This window comes from Thermobia domestica, chromosome 13 (assembly GCF_964235325.1).
Source record: "Thermobia domestica chromosome 13, izTheDome1.hap1.1, whole genome shotgun sequence".
Classification (NCBI taxonomy): Eukaryota; Metazoa; Arthropoda; class Insecta; order Zygentoma; family Lepismatidae; genus Thermobia; species Thermobia domestica.
In genome coordinates this window covers 16038775-16061847 of record NC_137466.1, presented here as the reverse complement: position 1 = coordinate 16061847, position 23073 = coordinate 16038775, and the positions used below count along the sequence as shown (strand labels likewise).

Genomic DNA, 23073 nt, shown 5'->3' with positions numbered 1-23073 from the left:
CATCCTCCGAAATAAATTTCTGCGCACGCCCCTGGCTATATTATACACAAGACTTCAATATATCGCAAATGTAAGGTAATATTTGAATTCCCAGACCCCGAAAACCCATGATTGTACACCAAGATCACTTTCCTAGGTGACTTAGTTCCTTAGTTATGTATGCTGATTGCTTATATGGCGGCCATATTGGAAAATGGTGTCTGTGGAGGTAAGCGACCATAGTTGAGATGTCTACCCAAGAAAAAGTAGAAAGCGATAGGTCGAAGAACACGATGCAACAATAAAATTCCGTGCACCCACAAATTTTCACGGGCATGTACTGTGGATCCCGGACTAATACCACTTTTGCACAGTGAACAAATGAAATTGACACACGAATTAATCAAAACCCTCTGTATATATATATATATATATATATATATATATATATATATATATTGCACGTTAAATGTTATAAAATCTCTTCGAATTTTATGAAGGATAGGACGTGTTTTACCTAAGATTTAAGATTGTTGTGGCTGGAATAAATCAGAGGCAACGGAATGTCTTAAAAATCACTAATTTTCCTAGAACGTATAGGATTTTCATGAAATAAAATGTGTTGTTTCTTGGAAGCATATCAATATGATCCCAGTAAAAAGGGATGGATTCATCCTACCTTTTTGAAGAGAAGTTAAAATTCTAATTATATTTGATAGAAGTGTTGATATTACTATGAAACATTGCTTGTGATATCTTTGTGCTTCCCAATAGGTTCCACTGCTTGTGATTGATATTAACCAAGGGCAACAGAGTGAATCCAATTTGAAGTACAGATTGCACACGCAACTTTCATAATAATAATAATAATAATAATAATAATAATAATAATAATAATAATAATAATAATAATAATAATAATAATAATAATAATAATAATAATAATAATAATAATAAAGTGTATCGCTCATGAAATATGAACTGAGTTTCCTTTGAAAATGAACAATTACTCTTATCGGATGGTGACTAAATTCTTGAAGGAGGGTGGGAGAAATGAAAACTTTGAACCAAAATTTTTTCTCTCGCTTCTCTCGCATGGTAACACTAATTTTATTTATTGAAGTGATCGCAAATGACCTTCTACCTTCGACTCAAGCATCATTTGTGTCCGTCCGTCTGCTTTCTCCCCACGTTTTCCATGAACATTTATTATATTCTAATGATAATTCTTGCATGTCTTTCTCGAATCTTAGGAAACAAACATATCTTTTAAAGTCAAAATATGTCAATAATAAGGGACAAAGGTGGCCAAGATCAATTCTATGTTAAAATTTTACACATATACTTAATGTGATATGTAAACAATTTTCCAGTATGACTTTGGTATACACAATATTATTCGATTTTTACACTATGTTGTTCATAGTATTTTGCTTGAAGTTTTCAGGTTATCCCCATTGCTTGAAAAGTGGTCGTTGGTAAGGTGGGTGAAACGCCATAAATCCACTTTCAACGTAGAAGATTCTTAATATAAATAAGAAAAAAACTCGTGAAAATTATTGGGCTTTGATGGAATATTTTGTATATTTTCCTTCATACTTTTCAATTATCTGTACTGTTTAAGGTTGAAATTGCTCAGGAATCAGGAGTGACTTTATTCCAATTTATATATGTATATTCATTAATGACTTAAATTTGCAAACTTTTTATGGTACTTATAAAATATGGTGTTTGTCTAAGACTTAAGGTTTACTCTTATTGTTTGGAATAGTCAGAGGCAAAGGGTGAATTCATATCAAATTGAAAAAATAAACATGACACTTTCAAAAAGTTATCCAGCTTTCATGGAACATCGTGTGTACTTTCTTTGCTATTTCTCAATTGTTTCTGTTGCTTGTGATTAAGGAGGCAGACTACTAAATATTTTTCAAAACCTAACAATTTTTCTTTTGCCAGTTTCCGTAAATGAAAAGAGATAATGAAATGTAACTTGTGTTATTCTACACCCGACAATACGAATCGGAAAAATTTTCAGTGTTGCCATCCATAGAAATTACAGTGTGACCAGAATTTGAATTACCCAAAAATCTAGGTTAAGGCAACGACTAGAAAAATGAACTCAACGGTAATTGATGATTTATCACACTGTCTGTGTTTCTTGTTAACTACTTTTCAAATAATATTTGTATTTATTCTGTAATAACTTACATACGTTATTACAAAATAAATAAGTTATTACAAAATAAATACAAATATTATTTAAAAAGTAGTAAACAAGGAACACAGACAGCATGATAAGTCATCAGTTACAGTTGAGTTCAGTTTTCTAGTCGTTGCCTTAACCTAGATTTTTGGGTAATTCAAATTCTGGTCACACTGTAATTTCTATGGATGGCAACACTGAAAATTCTTCCGATTCCTATTTTCGTTCGTAGAATAACATTATCTATTATTGAGGTAAGTTACATTTCGTTGTCTCTTTTCATTTACGAAAAACTGGCAAAAGAAAAATTGTCAGGTTTTGAAAAATATTTAGTAGTCTGTCCCCTTAAGACAATTAATGCGAAAGGAAGTAAATTCGGATTTTATTGTAAGAAAGAAACGCAAGGTATATGATATTAGTACAATATGGGTTACGTGTTCATTCCATCGTTAGGCTCTACTTTATATGACAGCACTATTTTATTTATACTCAGTATTTGTCTAATTAATTTGTATTAGATTAGAAATTATGACAAGAGAGACCAGTGTGTTTACTCATAAAGCAAATTTGAATCGTACTTAAGCTTTCATTTTATTTTAAACTATTGACTTAAGTTACCTTCTATGTAAATCATTGAGTAACATATTTACTATATTTTAAAATCTGTCAATATTAGACCTAAGGAATAAAGTTCACATCAAAATCACCTCCGAGTGCCGATAGTAAGAACAATAAATAATTCTGAAACTTATTACATGATATTTCCAGAAATACATATAGTTTGTTAGGTAAATTAGTCGAGAAGTAAAGGTCCTGGCCAGATGTCTTGGCTCTCATCTCAGTACTTACTGCTTCCACTCCTAGCACAGTATGCAGCTACCACACGTCGTAGAAGTGATGCAATAAGGTTGTGGAATCTATTGAGATACATATTGTTCCATACTTGATGAAATGCTGCGTCCAGTTCTGTTAAATTCCTGGGCAACTGGTCAAGAATTTAACGGGGTTTCCAACTCGTCCCAGAGGTTTTCAATCGGGCTTGTGTTGGAGCTTTTTACTGGCCAATTGAAATGCAAACATCCTACTGTTATCAGTAAACAACCGCTGAACAACCTTAGAACTATGTGATATCGCGTTGGCGTTCTTACATCGTCATCTGGAAACAACTATTCCATTAAGTGCTTAATAATTCCTCCAGACGTTCCAGATATCCTTCACCAGTTCTGTGACTTTGGACAATAGGAACAATGGAATCTGGATGAAGAGCTTCGTTCTGTTCCGTTGCACCCATCGTCTCGCATTGGATTTAAACTGTGTAAATCTGCTCTCATCGCTCCACATCGCTTCTCACTACCTTTTTACATTCCATTGAAGGCAGTCTTTCGCCCAGCAGTGACTTTGAGGTTTGTCTGTAATTTTCACATGCGGTTTGCGTGTGGGGGTGCAACTTGCAGGCCAGACATCTTTCAGTTCCCGTTGTTGTTGTATGTTGGGAAATTGTTATATTCAGGTTCTCATTGAATGGCTTCGTAATTTATAATGTTGCCATACGTCTGATTTCAATATTCTCTTCAGATGACGACGATCGCTTCCGAAAGTACTGGCTACGGGTTTTTGAAGTTTTTCGTTTTCTGTCCATGATGTAAGCTTCATACAATCTTGACATATTTCTTGTCGATATTTTTAGCGAGTTATTTCCGGCACCTTCCTTCCACATTGTTTTACAGCGACAATCTTAACCACTTGTCAGGTTATCTATTACTTTGGTAGATGTGATCCAATCATGGGTGAGATGTGGTTTCATTTCACCCAACTCATAGCGAATGCACCTAGTGGAGTGGCAGCACGAAAGTTACACACGGCTGGCCGAATGATTTGGCTTCAACATATTCTTAGCATAATTGCACTACGAGTCAAGTTATTCGCCAGGATTTACTTAAAGAAAAATATAAAGAAAGACGGGGCTCAATGGAAAGAAAACATAACTACAAATTTCTGAGACTTGACTTCTAGTCCCAATATTTACCCACATAATATTTTCACGGACCTTACAGTCTTATGTTGTAGATTATATTTTGAAATATGACTAAATTCCATGAATGGTTACTCCTGCTGGATAAGTTTGCAATACTTGCGAAATAAGTAAGTAACGAAGTTGCATTTGAAAGCTGTAATTAGTAATACATGAAAATGCAATGGAAGTGAGTTGTAAATTATTCATTACAGGTTTGGAAAATTCAAGATTACTAATAAAACTCCAACTGACCAACTAGATATATTTTAAGAGTATATATACTGCTTTGATCAGGAAGTTAATTACTTCGTGGCTAGTGTTCATACCTTGTAGCTCATACCACTTTATATTGTAGCGCTATGTCTTGTGTATAGTTAATAGAAAAGGGTGCTAACGTACAAAAAGGTAAATCCGTAGTATAAGCCTACGTACGTACTTCTATGCTAAGTTCCAAATCACAATTAAGCAGCATATATTGTACATTATATGATATATTGTGATGTGATGAAACTCATTTAAGCTCTCTATTTCCTTACAGATTTATTTCTCTACCGTGATGCTTTTAAGAAGGATAACAATTCTACCATTTTCATCACAAGAATATCAAGAGACAATATTTAGTAAATGTCAACAGAAATTTCTGAAACTATTTGTGTCCTTCTCATTCATCAGTGTCATTTGTCAAGGTATGCGAGCATGTCCAGAGTTGCTTCTTATAACATGTGTACAAAAGGTGTTTTGAAACATTTCCAACGAAATTTGGGAGGTAATTTTTCGCACTAAAAGTAGGATAAAAGTATGACGAATGTAAATATAGCTACCAGCGCTTATTCTTAGCGCTATGATCCACCGAAATGCGCACAAATTTGTACAAAAAGGCAGAAAACACAAGGAGAGAATAATCTTACTTTTAGTCTAGAAAATCCGGACAGTCGAAATTAAGCTGGATTATGTATCACACGCAAGATTTTCTGTACCAAGCTACACACAAATTTATTGCTTAGTCAGTAGCAATCTGTGCAGCCGAAAATGAAGGGAAATCCCGTGCATCCTCCGTCCTTATGTGGGAATACAGAAAATCATGGTCATGTACTTTGATAAATACTATCTGGTTGTGTGCAGACACTACACAGCCCAGAATATCTGCACCACAACATGCATTTTCTAGGATTACAGTTCTCCTGCCATGCCAGGAAAGCCGCCTGCAGAGGTGACGTGGCTAAAAACTTGACCCACCATCAACCGTGACCCACGACCACTGACTCATGAACTAACGTGACCAACACTGATCCACTATGACCCACTCCGACCCACCACCCACTGTAACCCATTCTGACCCACCAAAACTCATCGTCATTAACCCTGAGTGGATAGCAGTGTCACAGTGGGTGGTGGATCGCAGTAACCCACTAACCCACTCAGAAAACTTGACCCACTCCATCTCTGGCCGCCTGTAAACAAAATCTATGAATTTTCATTCTAAACGCGCTCAATTTTTCTCTCCATGTAGTCGTAAGTTACAACAAGAGTTTAAGAAGTTGAGTAATATAAAATATAAGTAATTTGGATCGTGAACTTCATTAAAGTACAAATAGATGTGTAGCAAGGAATCTATATGAACTCTTGTATTTCATATCATACACTATTGATTTTCTTAGGCAGGATGTTTACATAATTAAATACTATAAGTGTAAAAGTAGTTTAACACATACATGAACGCAATAGAAAGAAATGCTCTTTAGTGGCCCTTGGAGCAATACATTCAAAATATCGCCTCATGCTAATTTAAATCTTCCACGAAAATTCAAATTTTGCACCGTCTATTTTTCATTATTTTTCATCATACGGAGATACAAGGTAAAACAACCAAATTTACAGAGTTATATATATAGATCATAGAAAATATTTACCAATTTCTACTATTTTTAACCCTTTGGGGATCCTGGCATTTTGGGCTATTTTTTAGACTTTCAGTCAAGCAGCTACTGCATCGTCACTATTTATCCTAGGATCATGGTTCATACCTCATTCTCTTCGAAATAGAGCTGGCTTTCAAATGGTACTACTTGCATACCCATACCATATACCAGGAGAGGGAAAATTGATGTCGAAGGGAAACTTTTGAGGGGAAATTTGCTTTTGCCCAACTTTGGGCCCCCATGCCCCCTTCCCGTGTGAACGTAGAGACCTCCAAAAAATCTGACAAATAGTACTTGGTAAACTAAATGTGTGTACCAAATTTCAAGTTTCTATCTTGAATAGTAAGGGCTGGAGAAATTTTATCAAAAATTCCCACAATGCCCCAAATTAGCACAAAACACTATGATCTCAGGGAAAAAATTTCCTGAGACATCCCTAATTACCCTAGGGTCATGTTTCGCCCATCATTCTCTTCAGAACAGAACTGCCTTTCAGACAGTATGACTCACGTGTCTCTATCATGTATGTAAAGGGGTAAAATCCCGAAGAAAGGGATTTTTTGGGTCTAAAAATCCCTTTCTTCAACTTTTGCCCCTCTGGACCCCCATGTTTTTACTCAGAAATCGGAAAAAAAACTTCTGGTAAATACTACTCGGTGGACTGAATGTTTGTGGAAAATTTCAATCGTCTACGTGAAAAAATAGGCCCGCCAGAAAAAATTTCCCTACCATGCCCCACTTAAAAAATTTACCCTATACAGAAGTATATTTGGATAAAAATTCACTGAGACGGCCCTAATTACCCTAGAATAATAACTCTACCGTCGTTCTCTTCAGAATGGAACTGCCTTTCAGACGGTATGACTCACGTGGTCCTATCATGTATGTGAGGCGGGAAAATGACGAAAAACGGGATTTTTGGGGTAAAAATATCCCTTTTCTAACCCTTTGCTCCTCTGGTTCCCCCCTGTTTTAGCACTGACATCGGAACAAAAACTCTGGTAAATACTACTCGGTGGGCTGAATGTTTGTGCAAAATTTCAATCTTCTACGTGAAAAAAGAAGCCCGCCAAAAAAAAAAAATGAACATAGGGTTCATAAGGGAAAATTTCTATTTCAAAATTATGACGTCATCACCTCCTATGTCTGGATGCAGGACGGTCTGAAACCATAAGTAGTGTTTTCTACAATGTATCTGGACTTAAAAAACAAAACAAAAAAAACCGGACAAAAAAGCTCAAATAGAATAGAAATAACGCAATGTACGATGAAAAATGCGTATCGTACAAAATGTACGATAAGATCCCCAAAGGGTTAATGATTTCCAAATTTAAAGGGTGGAACTATTTACCCGTAGTAAAATTTAAGAGGATTACATCAAAGTACAAATTTCTTATGAAAGATAATGGAACTTTATACTCAATTATAAAACCATATGTTATAATAAAGCCACATAGTATCTTATAACTAAGCCTCATCAAAGAATGGTAAATTAGGATAATAACTAATTATGTACCGAGTACTTGGTATATTCTTTTTTAACGAATTTTTACCTATAGAATTGAACAAGCAAAAAGTGACCAAAATTGCAGAGGCATATATTAACGTTCTAGATAATATTTATCAACTTTTAGTTTCTGAGAATTACCAATTTTAAGTATGGCTCTATGTAATATTCCACATTTTGAAATGGATGCGTCAATGTAGCCATGTCATAGGAAAGGTGTATTATATAGTCATATAGCGTGATAAACACTCGACAAAGAAGAAAAGTTAGGTCAATAATCGACCACATAATACAATGCATTGATTACGTTTATATTTTTGTCATTTTCAGCAATAAAAGGCGATAAAGAAGATCAACCAAAATTACAGAATTGTATATAGGATCCTAGGAAACATTTACCAATTTATACTTTTTTATAATTCCCAATTTTATAGGATGGTGTTATGTACTTGTCCCAACATTTAAGACGGAAGCATAACCTCGGTCATATACTGTCATATCAACTTTTTAGTTTTGGCAGTTTCCTAATCTTAAGGGGTGGTCTAAGTATCCCATCCGAAATTTAAAATGGTGTATCAATATATATTTATATCTCATGAGAAACAATTAATCTCAACACTCAACTATATAATGTCATAAAGGCTCATCAAACAAGATATACTAGATCAATAACCGACCATGTGGTGAGCACGGGGAATATTTTTGGTAATTTGTTGTCTATGAAAGTGGATAAAGATGACCAACCGCATTTACAAAAAGTATATATTAGGATCCTAGAGAATATTTACCAATCTCAGCTTAGCGCTATCCTCTATGAATGTTTCTCACATATGCAAAATACAATTGCATACTGATCTTATTCCCATATTGATTGCATTCCTAAAATCTCTCAATTTCTCTAAATACCAATGACTCCCTTACCTCTGCTGCCCTTTTTGACCAACTTGCTCAGGCTTTAGGGCCAAAATAATAGTATCTCTAGACATGGTTTGACGAGTAAATCCTATTACACCTATTAGTCAACGTCTACCTTCTGGGGTCCTTGGCAATGGAACTGTGAATAAATCCGTTTGGTTTTTAACTATTTCCAAAATTTAAGTGGTTTATCATACAACCATATAAGATAATAAAGTCTCTTCAAGAGGATAATAGAGATCTCCGAAATTTGATATTTTGGCATTTTTTACCCATAAAAGAGAACAAGATTGTCCAATTAAACTTCTAGAGGTATATACCCTGGTTCTATGCTACTATTCCATTTTTAAAAATTTGGAAATTCCTAAATTTAAGAGGATGTCTTATGTACCCTTCCCAAAATTTAGAGGATAGACCAAGATACTCCTATATAATTTAGACTGGGTACGTTGTACACCTAATCTTTGATCTTCGACTAGATATCCTGAGTCCTACTCCTGAGGGAGAATCCGTTGTTGCAACATCTGACCAAACAACGTCTATACTATTTTCTCGTTGATTGCTATAATATTAAGTAAGGGTATGTCTTGAGAATAAGAACAATGAAACGGCAATTGACATTAATTGATTTCAACAAAAGGGGGTCTAGTGGTAAACTTTCGTTTGCGTTTGCTTTTTTCTCTACTACGGACTAGTTATTCTCTACGAGTATTAAGCACAAAGGCCGTAACTAAAATATTATCATTATTGTACTTTGTGTTGAAGAGCGATTACTGGTAAGAGTTCATGTGTTTTTAATCCTACGCTAAACTTGGCTCACATTCTCAATGCTGAAAAGGAACGGATGCTAAATTAAAACACACACATAAAAGGGCATCAAACAAAGGTTTCAAGCTTCACTATACATCTTTCCTTTTTACTTTACCCTCAAAAAAGACTTTTCGTTTATGGTTTTAGTAGAACAGGTAATGAATACAGGTAATAAGCACTTTAAATGAATATAAGTAGAATATTTTTAAGGGAAATAGTGTTTGAAATACGTAAAATGACCGAGTATTAGAATGTATTTCGCCACTGAAGTGTTTCTGTTTATTTTTAGTAGGAAGAGCCGGATATATAAAAGTCAATATGCTACAAGTAGAAGTTACACAAAGGCACATTGTGAAGGAGGGAGAAGTACCATATCAGGTAAAGTAAATGCACCATTTAAACTTCAAATAGGTATACTGATTGATTAGCTATTCGCACCAATGGTTTTTAACGTTTTATTAGCTTCTGCACTCCGTGGAAAATTATTTTCTTAATTGTACCTTTCACATTAGTTTGTGAATAGTTTTTGCTGTTTTGACTCTAAATTTTGTAGCTGTTGTAAGTAGTACAATTATTGGATTAAATTAGTGAAGAAACAAGACAGAAAAGTGACAGGATATATGATTCGCTGATTTGAGAAACGTCCTAAGTCACCCATTGACCGAAAATGAGTTTACATGCAGCTTTCATTCTTGAAGGATAGCTACACCGTTGAGTTATGATATCGGAAGACACGCCAATAGTCCGTTCAATATCGAGCTGCAACAAGTGTCCCTGAGTTGAGAAACGTCACAAATCATCGACTTATCCTAGAGCATTATTGACATTATTGACTTATGACGTTTCTCAAATCAGAGTTTCATATAAATTACTGAGAAATTTTGCCTTACCGAGTAAAAGAGATAACGAAAAATAGCACAGGTCTGTAAAAATAAAACGATGCTAAGCTGTTTCGGTTTAGTTAACTGATTCGTATGTGTTGGGTGCGCTGAATTCAGGAATGACAACCATTTTGTCCTGGGACTTCTGGGTTTCGAACAAACGGGTGGTTATTTTTGAACAAAAATATTAACACAAATATGCGATTTACAGAAATACCATTAACAGCTTAATACAAATTAATGTGCAGAAACACGCACACACATGAAGACAAAAAAGTAATACTACCTTTAATCAGATTACGTATGCAATCGTCTTTTTTAAAGGTCAAACTTCGTTTGGTGCTTGTCCTTTTGTAGGTGGCTGTCGGAAGATCCCTAAACAACATCCAGCAGTAATCTGCCATCATCGTAACACTCCAGTTCTCCTGATACCGTCGTTCCATTTCTTTGATATCTTGATGGAAACGCTCCCTCTGCTCTTCACTCACTGTTCCCACATTGTCAGGAAAGTAGTCAAGATGGGAGTTGATAAAGTGGACTTGTAGGCTCATGGAGCAATCAAGCTTTCGGAACAATACAACCATTTCCTTGTATTGTGGGTCCTTTCGGTTTCCCAACAACATTTTAATGACCACAGCAAAGGCAACCCAAGCCTGTTTTTGAGTTGGAGTCATTGAACTGATGAAGTCTTTGTCGGATATCAGTTTTCTAATATCAGGGCCAACAAAAACCTCCGTACTCACGTACTCGTAGTATTTGAACAACAAACAGTGTAGCCAGAACTACTTACCAATGTTTTACAAATCTAAGATGTAATCTTACTAAATTCGTTTTATGTACAAATTTATTGTTTTTGTTTTTCTTTGTAATCTCGTACTCTTCTTCATGACACATTACGGTATGTGTCAGTGATCCCCATCCGGACCAATATACATGTATTTTCATGTTTCGGGGAGCACAAATACATTTAATCTTTCATGTTCATTTTTGATTCCGTGTGATGCATTTGCAATTTAGCGATTTCCACCTACCTGTTTGACCACGCTACATTTCGATTGTGCAAAAACTTGACATCCCAGGAAGAAACGGGTGTCATTTTCGACTTCGGTGCACCCAGAAGCGTAAAAATCAACTAAACTTATGCAAACAGCTTTTGTGCTGCAGACGTGTGTAATAATTTAATACATTTCCATCTGAAACCAAACTCACGTGCACAAGAAATGCACTGTACAGGATTTACAAAGCGGGTGTGCCTGGGAAAGTAAAGTGAGAAAGGTAGGGCATAAGTTAGCCAGAACTTTTTTATATGAGTATGCAGAAAGGAAATTAGAGCGCACTAATCCTTCCATTACAACATTCTTACATTATCGTATTATTGAGTTTTAAATGTATTAAGAAGGAGATGAAATGCCATTTCAATAAATTGAAGAATTACAAGCAAGAAAATTTTACATGGAAGACAATTGAAAAAACCTAGAAAAGAAAAACTGGGTGTGCACAGGCACACCTCGTAGCTACGCTTATATCTATAGCCTATTACACATACTAAAGAAGTATTCTATAAGTCGTTTCAGACGAACTTTCATAAATAATTTAGTTGTGGTTTACTTTCCAAAATCCGACTTACTATACTTTACAGAATGTTGTGTTACGGACCCGTTCTATCACATTATTTATTTTTCATCTATTTACGTTTTAGCAAATATTTATACTTACTTTAGATTCAATATGGCGGCTTTTCATAATTTTGATGGTAGTCTATCTTGCATTGTTCTATGACCATGCGAGAGCAGAATGTCTTCATTCACTCCACAGACGGCAAATGACAGAAGAAAGACAGAAGGAAAATTCTAGAAATAGCAACTACTTCAGGAAACATCTAAATTAATTATTGCAAATATAAGAAATGAAATGCTTTCATTGTATAAGTTATAATAATACTTTTTTCAAAGTGATGAGTTTGTTTGGTGTATCAATTCAGTTATTATGGTTATGAAAGCAGAATGGTTTCTAAGAGGTATAGTCTACGCATCTCATCAAGTAATATTTTTCTGTTTAATTACATTTGATGGCCTCATATTGCTGTAAATTTGACGAATTTCCCGAGTGATCACATAGCTATGAATGACGCAGTAACTGATCTACAACCATTGACACTAAATTTCCATGTCTTTGGAGAGTATTTCCACTGTTAGGAATATCAGTTAACTTTCTTCTTTGGATAAAAAATATTTTTTGAATATCATTGCCTGTTTGAATTCGTGAATTAACTGATCGTTATGACAGTTTTCTTCAGAATAGTATGATTTATCAGTTTGTTTCATTGTGACGTCAAATTTCGTCAATAGCTTTGAGTAAATACAGAAATTAAGAGGCCATATCGCTTAGTTATTTTCTAAATTTCAACTTTAGTGTAATTATTATTTTTGAGTATGTCATTTTGCCATAACTTAATATGTATTTTATCATGTTAGTGTAAGCTTTTCACTTTGTCCTTCGGGTTAGACTTTGTGAGCGCAACAAAGTAACTCTGCGCATTATGACCACGTTTCGATATGTACTTCCTACTGTATATTAATTCGATATAGATTTTATTATTGGCTTATTATTTTCGTATTCTTCATTTATGATATGTGTTTACTATGAAGAATTTATTGTATTATTGAAGACATTAATTGGTTGCGTATGCTCATGTTGGGAATATATTACTATTTCATGTCATATTTCTATACACTTTCCTTTTACTCTGCCTTGCTACGTTATAAATATTGTGTTTTCTATAAATGTTTTGCAATGGTATATATTGACTTTCCTGTGTTACAAGTATATACCGTTTCTAGTATTAATCTACGTACATCATATCTTATACCAATTAACTAAGTTAAGTGTCAATTAAAGTGAACATTAGGTTTATAAAAGTACTTGTTTCCCACTTACAGATCAGAATATAGTTAATATTACGGACTTATTTCAGTCTTTAAGTCATTATTTGGTCATCTATTCACTTCGGGATAAATAATTATTTCCAGAGGTGTTGTAAGATTGTGAAGTGCTAAATGTGAGTTTGTCTATTGAATACTTATTATTATTCCGCTACATATACTAATCTTTTTGAAAACATAATAAATAAGCTCATTTTATAGGAGTTTCTCAACATGTAGCAAGTTTTCTCAATTAATAAATTATTAGTAATTTTGTGTTGGTCCCGGCTTGTGTATATTACAGTGTTGCCGTGGTTATGGCTGTAGAGATTGTTTCTCCATTTTGTGGTGGGGGCCTTCACTTTTCAGATAGTATTTCATTTTATATTCTGTAATGAGCTAGGACTGAAAAGATTACTTCCAGTACAACGTTCGAATTGCTCCTAAGGTAACGTCTTAGCTTATCTGTAGTGTTATAATAATTGTAAGTACCAGCAAATCTCTTTTAATGAAGTGCATAATTTTGTATTAAATCAATTGTAAAGTTTGTGAAATTAGTCTTGCCTTTCTCTTTTTCATTTATCCTCACGAGCAGTGAATCAGTGAATTAAGAATTTAGAAATCATTATTGGTGATCAGTTATTTAATATTTCCACGGCAGTCAAAAAGGTTCTGGAATGTTGTTGTGGTTTTGGCATTTGTGATGCAATCAGAATGTCTCTTGTGCAGTTGTCTAATTGTGAGGTTGACAAGTGTGAACAGGTCATAACAGTTTAGGAATAGTGTAGCTGGGACGGAGGAGAGTATGTGGTGATCAGTCGGAATTCAAGCAACGCGCAAACATCAAGTTCATGTGCGAATTGAGGAAATCTGATTCAAAGACTTCGATAGCTTTAAAAACAGTTTAGGGTGACAATGCCTTAACCTCCGTCTGGTACCACGAAAAAAAAATACACTAAAGGTACCATGGGGTCAAATTTGACCCCATTAACAAAACACATTTATACAAACAATATTACTTCTAGAATTATATTTCTGTGTCCGGACATCTTTATTAAAGAATGTGAACAATGTTTTCCTTTATGTTTCAATATTCGTATGCTATTTTTTATTATAAATGTTTTATGCACACTCAACTTTAACACATTTCACATTTGCACAAGAGTATTCGTTATTTCTGTAATTGTTCCTTTGTAATTCTGTTTAATCGTCCTTGCACACGTCGCACTTAACAAGATTCTTGCTATGCTGTTCGCACACAAAATTGTTGCACTTGATGCAGAATGTGGCGTATTTGTTGTCCTTCGCTCATGGACATAGATAACACCGTCCACGCTTTCCATATGGCTCTGTACCACTTGGTTATGAAGGATTACTTGTTATCCTCATTCCAAAGCTCTCGATGATTTTCTTCACTTCCTGTGAGGTTTGCTGGGCCGCAAGTCTTTTCATTGCGTATGGGTTAATAATTTGAAGAGACAATTCTTTGAGAAAGACACACCTTCGGTCTTTTTTTCTTGATGCAAAGTCTGGTACGTTTTTAATGAAGATTATGTAGGCATTGAGAGTGGCGCTGTCCAGAATCCCATAGAAAAGGCGCATGGGCCATCGGTTGGTCTTTCGTGACGTTATGTAAACAGCACACTTCTGATCATGGCTGTTAACCGGTCTCTTGTTTTTGTTGTAGAATTGGTTGATCTGTTCTTTACCACTATCCACACCTTTTTTGCTTTCCAGATGCATTGTAAACAAGAAGATCACTTTCCTGTTTTGCTTTGGTGTAATGGACAGCAACGTGATACCATTAGCATTATCAAATGCATACTGCACTTTCCCTTCAGATTTTGTAAGGAAAGAAGGTGGTATGCATGTCTTGTTTTTCTTCATGGTTCCGACCAGTGTTAGGCTCGGTGACTTGAGTTCATTGTCCAACGGAAATGATGTATAATAATTGTCTGTTGTAATGTTCCGATTGGTTCCAGCAACTAAACCTATCAAGTCGAGTACAGCTTGAGTAGGAACTGGCAAACCAGGATTGTGAGTACCTTTACCTGTATACACTTTGGGACACAATGAATAGAAAGTCGTGCTATCAGATAACACATACACTTTTATTCCATATTTACTGGGATTTTTCAGGATATACTGTTTGAAGCTGCATCTTCCTCGAAACCCTAACAGAGATTCATCCATTTACACCCAGTCCCAGGCGTGTAGTTCGTTTTGCAGGAGTCTACAAACATGTCAAAAACTTCTTTGATAGGTGCCAATTTATCAACAGCCCTACGCTGGTCTCGCGTTGTCCCGTCATCGAATCTCAAGCAATAAAGGAGAAATAAGCTGCAACGCAGAGCAGTTTTCCAGTGCCATCCTTTGCCCAAATGCTTGACACACTTTTCTTGGAACTTTTAGTTACACCGAGAAAGAGTAATGCTTTTAGTTCTTTCTCATCAGTCTCGTAGGAGAATCAGCATCTATCCTTGTACTTGGTTTTCACAGCTTCAATTTTCTGGTTTGTACATTTCACAATCACAGATATCATTGAGGAAGACATGACCAGGGAAAATGCTTTCAGAGGAGTGTCAGCTTGACTTCCAGCTCCTTTAGGACCTGGTTTTCCACTTACCAAATTTATTGAAGGTGTTCTTGATCGTTTTGCCTTTGTTTCTCAGACGTATCCATCCTTCTCAAGTATTGCATCACTACCGTTTTCTTCCTCGCACTCAGACTCACTTGCACTTTCCTCACTATGGGAATTAACATCTTCATTGAATTCTTCATCACTCTCATCCTAGCTCAAACTGTCCTGAAAAGTGTCTTCTTCGTCACTGTTGAGCTCCTCCAAATAGGCCAATGTCTCTTCAATAGATAGCTTTTGTCTCGCCATTATGCCGTTTTGTTTACGACTGCTCGATCATTATTATTATTATTATTATTATTATTATTATTATTATTTAGAAACTTTGCTTTGGTGACTTGGAATTTAGAGACGAAATTCATTTTTCTTCTTAGATTGGCCATTAATATAAATTTAATGGATAATGGTAAAGAGAAAAATATCTAATTTCCTACTACAAAGAAAATAAATTATACAATAGTCTAATATATTCGGTTTCATTGATATTTATGAATATACTCTTTGAACTAGTTTTTTCTTTTCTTTTACAATGAAAATTGGTTACATATATTAATAAATCAACACAGCAGCAAAGTGAGTTAGGTGGTCCATGCTCTATGTAAAGCTTGTCAAAAGTGCCTGTAAAAGTATGATTATTCTCATAAAGGATTTTTTTTTAAATTTCTTTCTTCTTGGTTTACTTTCTTCGTCGTTTAAAATGAATCAGTTACTTTGTTCTTCTGATATTGCAGAACATAAAAATTCGAAAGCAGTATGTTTATTTTTCCACCTCTTTTCTTTCTTTGCTACCCACCTCTTAGTGGTTAGATTTTGGGCCAAGAGGTACGAGTGTAACAATTGTTGAGTAAATATTTTAAAATAAACTGTAAAAGCTTCTGTTTATTTCAGGCTGTGTTGCTCGTAAACAGGATACCAGATTGTGGAGCTTCAGTCATTAGTGAATTTTACGTATTAACGGCAGCCCATTGCGTTGTAGGGTAAGGAAAACGTTATTACGTACTTTGCTACGCAAGAAAATAGTATAATTTATATATGCGTTCTATCGAACTGTGTAAAATACGTTATGTTCTCTGCTGGTTACTGTAGAAAGCAAAATGCTATGAAATGCACAATTTTAAAAAGACGTCTAATAGTTTAAGTTAATGCTTGTCGAATTAATTTCTGTACAACAGTAAAAGAACATAGACAGGACGTTTTGTACATAAATAAGGACATAATACAAAGCCAAAGTCCTAATTTCAAGTGATTCTATTGTCATTTTTAACTATATCTTGAACTGTGGGATGTGCCAAAGAGAAACACACTGACTTATTACTTATATCCTTGAGGCGATAATTAAAGCAAATAATACAACACAAATCAGTAATGTCCAGTACTTATTAAGAGATTACATATGTAACACTTAAATACAGTAAGTACACTTTAATTCTGAACAATTGAAGGGTTGACCGAGAGAGGGGGCCACAAAAATTATATTCCAAGAAATCGAAGGGTAAAGTATAGGACAAATAACTGCAAATTTTCTCGTGTGAAGGTAGTTCTTTTATTTCTGCTTACAACTCTACAGATATCTGTGCAACTTTTAACCTGTATTACATGATGTAAAGTGTGTTGCATTAAGAGTAATAAACGAATATTAGTAATGTAAAGAAAATATTTTGCAGTGATGATATCTGACAGTTTGGTTAATTCACACTAAATACAATAGGTTAGGTTAAATTTCTAACCTAACATATCCAAATTAGATTAGATTAAGTTCGGTTGTTAAGTTAGGGTAGATTAGATTTCTAACCTATCATAACCTAATTTGTTATTACATACCCGAAAGAACTTTACATATGTAACAGCTATTCAGTATTACATGACAATTCTTTAAATTCTTCTTCCCCCATGCTCATGTAACTGCCGGTTGAATGATGTAAATCGTTACAGCAGAACAAGCATTACATTGTACCAATACTGTCCGTATTATGATCTGATTTTAGATTTCAGTAGAATGGACGGTACACAGTTGGAATGAATGGCATCATCTTTATCAGATCACTGTACTTCAGATCGTTGACCTTCCTTCAATCAGTATACAGCACGTGCAAACTATCCAACAGAGGCCATAGGTCATTCGTAGCCGACACAACACATTTGCGTCCCGTACTTAGGTGTTTCTGGAACACACGGATTTTCTCACATACCTCAACAGATGAGTAGGTGCACTTAACCGAGATGAGTCCAGGTCCAGTAGCCGATACTCTGACCGCCGTAATCTTTCACATTTTCACCTTACGGCCAGTTTCATCTACTGTATCATTGAATAAAACTTCGTAAATGGACTGTACATCTTTGACACCAGAGGACATCATGCGTATTACAAGAAATGGATCCTGCACTCTGGCTCTTCCAACAAGATCGTAACGCTGCTCAGATGTGTGTATATAAAATGTTTTCCTGATTTTTTCTCGATAAGTGCAAAATCAGCATCACATGGCAGAAAGTTGTGACCTGGAACCAGGTAGTAGTGACATATTTCTTCAAACTTGTTTGAGTGAACCAGAATGTAATACCACAATAAAATGGTAATGTTCTTGTTTTATCCAAAGCAGAAGTCCGAAAAAAAGTTTTTTCATGTGTAGAACATGGCCCGGATTCACAAGAAATTCCAGCAAGCAGGATCCGATTTCAGGTAAACCACGGGATGCTACTTTTTCTGACCGCATACACATGTAGGCATTTTTCATATTCCACTGCTGTCCACTGTTTCATTCCTTTTGAGCAACATTTCATTTCCACTTCTTCGCATTTGAGACACGTTTACGACCTTTTGTTGCCGTTGAGTTTGGTAGCGTGCTACCAACTCTGCCATCTTTGTTAACAAGCAAACTTGTCTTCTGATTGGTCGTTCCAGCTCGACTGTGGTTTGACCTCTTCTCTCAGGACACGAGTTGTGCCGCAAACCGTTACGTATTTTCATTTGTACTTTCGAAAACACAGGGAACAAATCACACACATACTTAGTTCGGAAACTGATGCACAGACGACGGCGCAATCCATTTCTACCATCATCTCATTTTTCGTTGGTGTGTGCTTTGGCCTCCTCTCTCGGTCAGTCGTTCAATTTAAACACTGACAAAGTTTCATTTTAAAATAAGTGAGAAATGGATGAACTGATTTCAGAGATATGTCTAACATGAAAAATGAATAATAATTTTATTTAATATTGAGAAATTGCACTGTGATTGGGAAATTTATTCATATGTTATTCACTTCATAGATGCAGTTAAGTGTAAAAGGTAGACTATTGTCAATAGATGGCAGCACCATCAACATTTCATATTTTGCAAAGGGGAGAAGACTCGTTATTGACATGACAATTTCAGATTTTTAGTAGTATATTAGTACACAATTGATTAAGACATCTGTATATAATCAAATATAATATGCAATTTCCCCTGGCCTCTCCAAATGACGCCTCTGGATGGCAGCCCTTTTCCATTATCTTTGAAATGAAATTTCCTTAATTGATTCAACTATGTGCAGATTCAATATTCACGTAGTTCAATCAATTTAAAGATATGAATATGCAAACGTTGTCCAAAGGCAAGTTAATTGATTGATTGAGTTTTAGTTTAGTGTCCCTTTCAGCAGCAAGGTTTTATTAGACATAAATGCCCAGAGGATATTCATGCACTTTTAATTCTAAGTAATTTGTGCGTGTAGACTGCGTGTCATCGTTAATAAAAGATATACAAAAGTAGATACAGTATACTAGCAGATGCTAGGTAACAGTAAATTTTGATACATATTCAGTATATAAATATATAATTTCTTTCACCAGATAAAAAAAAAAATATTATTATTAGCAACGAATGGCATGCTTCTTAACGACACAAAGATTCCTCTCCAGGATTTCGTGAAGGAGGGGGGAGTCCGTGACATGAAATACTGTGATCATCGATTATTCTAAACTATTTTACTGGAACATATATTGGTTCGTTTAGCCAGGATTTCGGGGGGGGGGGGGGGGGTACGGGGGCTGACATGAAATTCTGAAGGCCCAGGAGCTTGATCAATCTAAACTACTTTACTATCAACATATATTAGTTTGTTGGGACAATAAAATGAAGATATGTTGGTAAGTATTTTAATAACAAACTATGAAGAAATCTCGAGTAAAATAATTAAAACAAAAAAAAGTATTGAAAACGATTTTACAATATTTACGTCCTTCCTCTGTTTATTCAAATATTTTTTATGTTTATTCAAACAATGTAATTTTTATATTAACTATTATAAAAAGTACATACTCAATAATGTCTTGTAAAATATTTTACAATCTCTGCGTTCCTTTCTCTGTTGAATCAATTGCTAACAGAACTTTATTTCCACATACATTTTTGTTTTTATTATTTTGTCAATTACTGTCGATTCCAAATGACAGGTTCAGTAGAAAATTGTTTTTGAAATAACATGTTTGAACTGCAAGGATGCGATGAAGAAAAATTATGTTAAAAAATGTTCACGGTGTTACGCAACGGCACTATGCTTTTGGAAGTTCGAAATCTCCCTGACTAGTACCAGAAATTCCGTGAATTCCGTTACTTTTCTAGAAATTTAAAATTCCCTGACTCTTCCAGGATATCTCGCTCACCTCGCCATCATATATTGCAAGTAATACAAATCTCCTCATAAGAAAGAGTAACCGAAAGTTTCCTGTAGTTTTTATTTTTTATATTAAACGCTGATCCTTCTTTTCCTCATTTCATTTTGTTTCACCCTTCCTTAATTTTTTTTTTCATTTCTGGTCTCGAAGAGGGATCTGGACCACCTGGAGCCCCCCTCCCTTGGTTACGTGCCTGCCTGAAGCATGTTACTTTGTTCAACTCGAAATTTATAGGGTGTTTCAAAACAACACCAACAACGTTTGGGAGGTGATTCCTGACACTAAGATAAGACAAAAAGTGTAGACCAACCTGGGTACACAAATCCTTATTTTCGCAGTTATAGGCTGCCCCGAAATCATGAAAAAAAAAACAACTTTAAGGGTCCATAGCTCCAACATTATGGGACCGGCCGCCGTAGGGTCAGGACTTCACTTAGGAACTAGTATATGTCGTATTCAAGTAACCATGTGTCAGAATCCTTCGGTACTCACGCAACAATTTTTATAGGGGTACTTGGTGAGTACTTCAGATTATATGCCCGTAGCCAAATTCCCTCTATAAAATTGCTGCGTGAGTACCTTAGCATTCTGAAACATGGAAATTTGGATACGGCATATACTAGTTCCTAAGTGAAGTCTTGGCCCGACTATGGTAAGTTCCATAGTGTTGGAGCTATGGATATTCAAAGTTCATTTTTTCGGGAGCTTCTCTTCGGCAGCTTATAACTCCTAAAGGAAGCATTTGTGTACCCAGGTTGGTACTTTTTGTCTTATGTTGGTGTCAGGAATCATCTCCCAAACGTTGTCGGTGTTGTTTTGAAACACACTAAACACGCTACAGGGGTGGACAAAAATCTAAAACGTTTGCAAAAGTGTGAAAAGCATACCTAGTATGGTGTGGGGCCTCCTTTTGTATGATCCGACGTGGAATGGACGTACCAGCTCCTGAATAGTGGTGTGTCAAATTTTGTACCGTCGTTCCTCCAAAACATGCTCCAGTTCCTTAAGGGATGCTGGCTGAGGGTAAAGAGACCAAACACGCCTTTCTAACTCAGACCACAATGGCTCAATGATGTTCAGATCTGGTGATTGTGGGACCCAGGGAAGGTGTGATAGCTCCTTGTCATACTCCTCAAACCATGATTTCACCGTTTTTTTCAGCGTGATAGTGTGGCATATCATCTTGGTAGATGCCATCACCATCAGGGAACAATATTTGGGCAATGGGTAGAACCTGGTCCCCCAAAATGGCCTCATACGTCTTACCATTCATCATTCCATTCTGGGACTTGCAGAAAACCAGGATATCACTGCCCATACTGTAACAGAACCATACCCATGCTTTACATTTGGGAGCAGACAGTCTGTATCATAGGCCTGCGACGGTATTCTCCATACGTAAACACGACCGGTTGTTGGAAACAAGGTGAAGGTCGATTCATCGGACCACATTACGTGTTTTCACTGCTCATGAGTCCACTCCTTGTAGTCCTTGCACCACTGGATACGCCTCTTCGCATTTACTGCTGTGACCAGGGGTTTGGCGATAGCGGTCCTGCCATGAATTTTCATTTTATGAAGTTCCCGTCGCACTGTTTTCGATGAAACCGGGTTCTGTAGGTCGGTATTGAGTTCAGACGTAATTTTCATTGCAGTGGTCTTCTTGTTAGCTGCTACAATCCGTTTTAATGCTCTCTGGTCCCTATCTGACAGGATTGTCTTTCGACCACTGTTGTGCTTTCAAGACGTCGTTTGCCCATGAATTGTGTATGCCCTCGTGGCATTGGACACAGTGCCTTTCGATACTCCCCAAAAGTTCGCCACTGAAGCTCAAACCAGACGGGCATACGATCATGCCTCTTTGAAAATCTGTCAGATCGCCCATTTTACCGCACCACTTTCACACCACGACACTCACAGGTAAACTGGTTACTGGACGTGTTTTTAGATTTTCTTCCTTCCCCTATATATATACAGGGGTGGATCCAGGATATGATCAAGGGATATGAACCATATTTTGACGTTTTATCCAGTGTAAAGCAGGATTGAAGCCCATTTTACCCAGTGTATATTTGAGCGTCAAGGGGGGCTATATCCCCTATAGCCCCCTCAGATCCGCCACTGTATATATATATGGCTCAATAAATGGCTTGGTTTCCGTACAGAATCCTCTTAAGTTTGTTTTCTCAATTTTCTCTCAAGCTGCGTATAAGCTTTTACAATTATGCACATCCTTTTCTTAAACTCAGTGAGATCTCTTGGTTTAAATATGTCTAAATCTTGGGACATTTTTTTCGTTAGACGCTGAAGATATTGTACAATTTTGTTTAATACATTTCAGAGTATATTTAATTTTAGTGTTCAGCAACACGCTTCTAATATCAAAGCTTCCTTAACAATCAATCAAACAGCATTTATAGCTGCTTATTGATTATTTTAAAAGTAAGATCTCAATATCTAGAGTGGTCCATAGAAATAATTATATATACGATGTTTGAAAGACTGCTCTAAAGAATCTAGTGACTTAAGAAACTAGAACCTTGAACATAAACGCATTACTCTTATACCTTTTGTTACAAGAATTGTAATCTCTGCTCTCTACAGCATGGTCCACCATTGCACTATCCAAGTC

General features: G+C 35.8%; 1 protein-coding gene across 1 annotated transcript in view; it reads left to right on the top strand.

Annotated features, from left to right (window-relative positions):
- The window catches only part of LOC145669133 (trypsin-2-like), a 106127-nt gene that overhangs the window by 8385 nt on the left and 74669 nt on the right, over positions 1–23073 (top strand). The window contains exons 2-4 of the mRNA XM_081737479.1: positions 4735–4882; positions 9637–9725; positions 16676–16764. Coding sequence (XP_081593605.1) covers positions 4753–4882; positions 9637–9725; positions 16676–16764 — 308 coding nt within the window. The 5' untranslated portion in view covers positions 4735–4752. The remainder of the gene's footprint in view (positions 1–4734; positions 4883–9636; positions 9726–16675; positions 16765–23073) is intronic.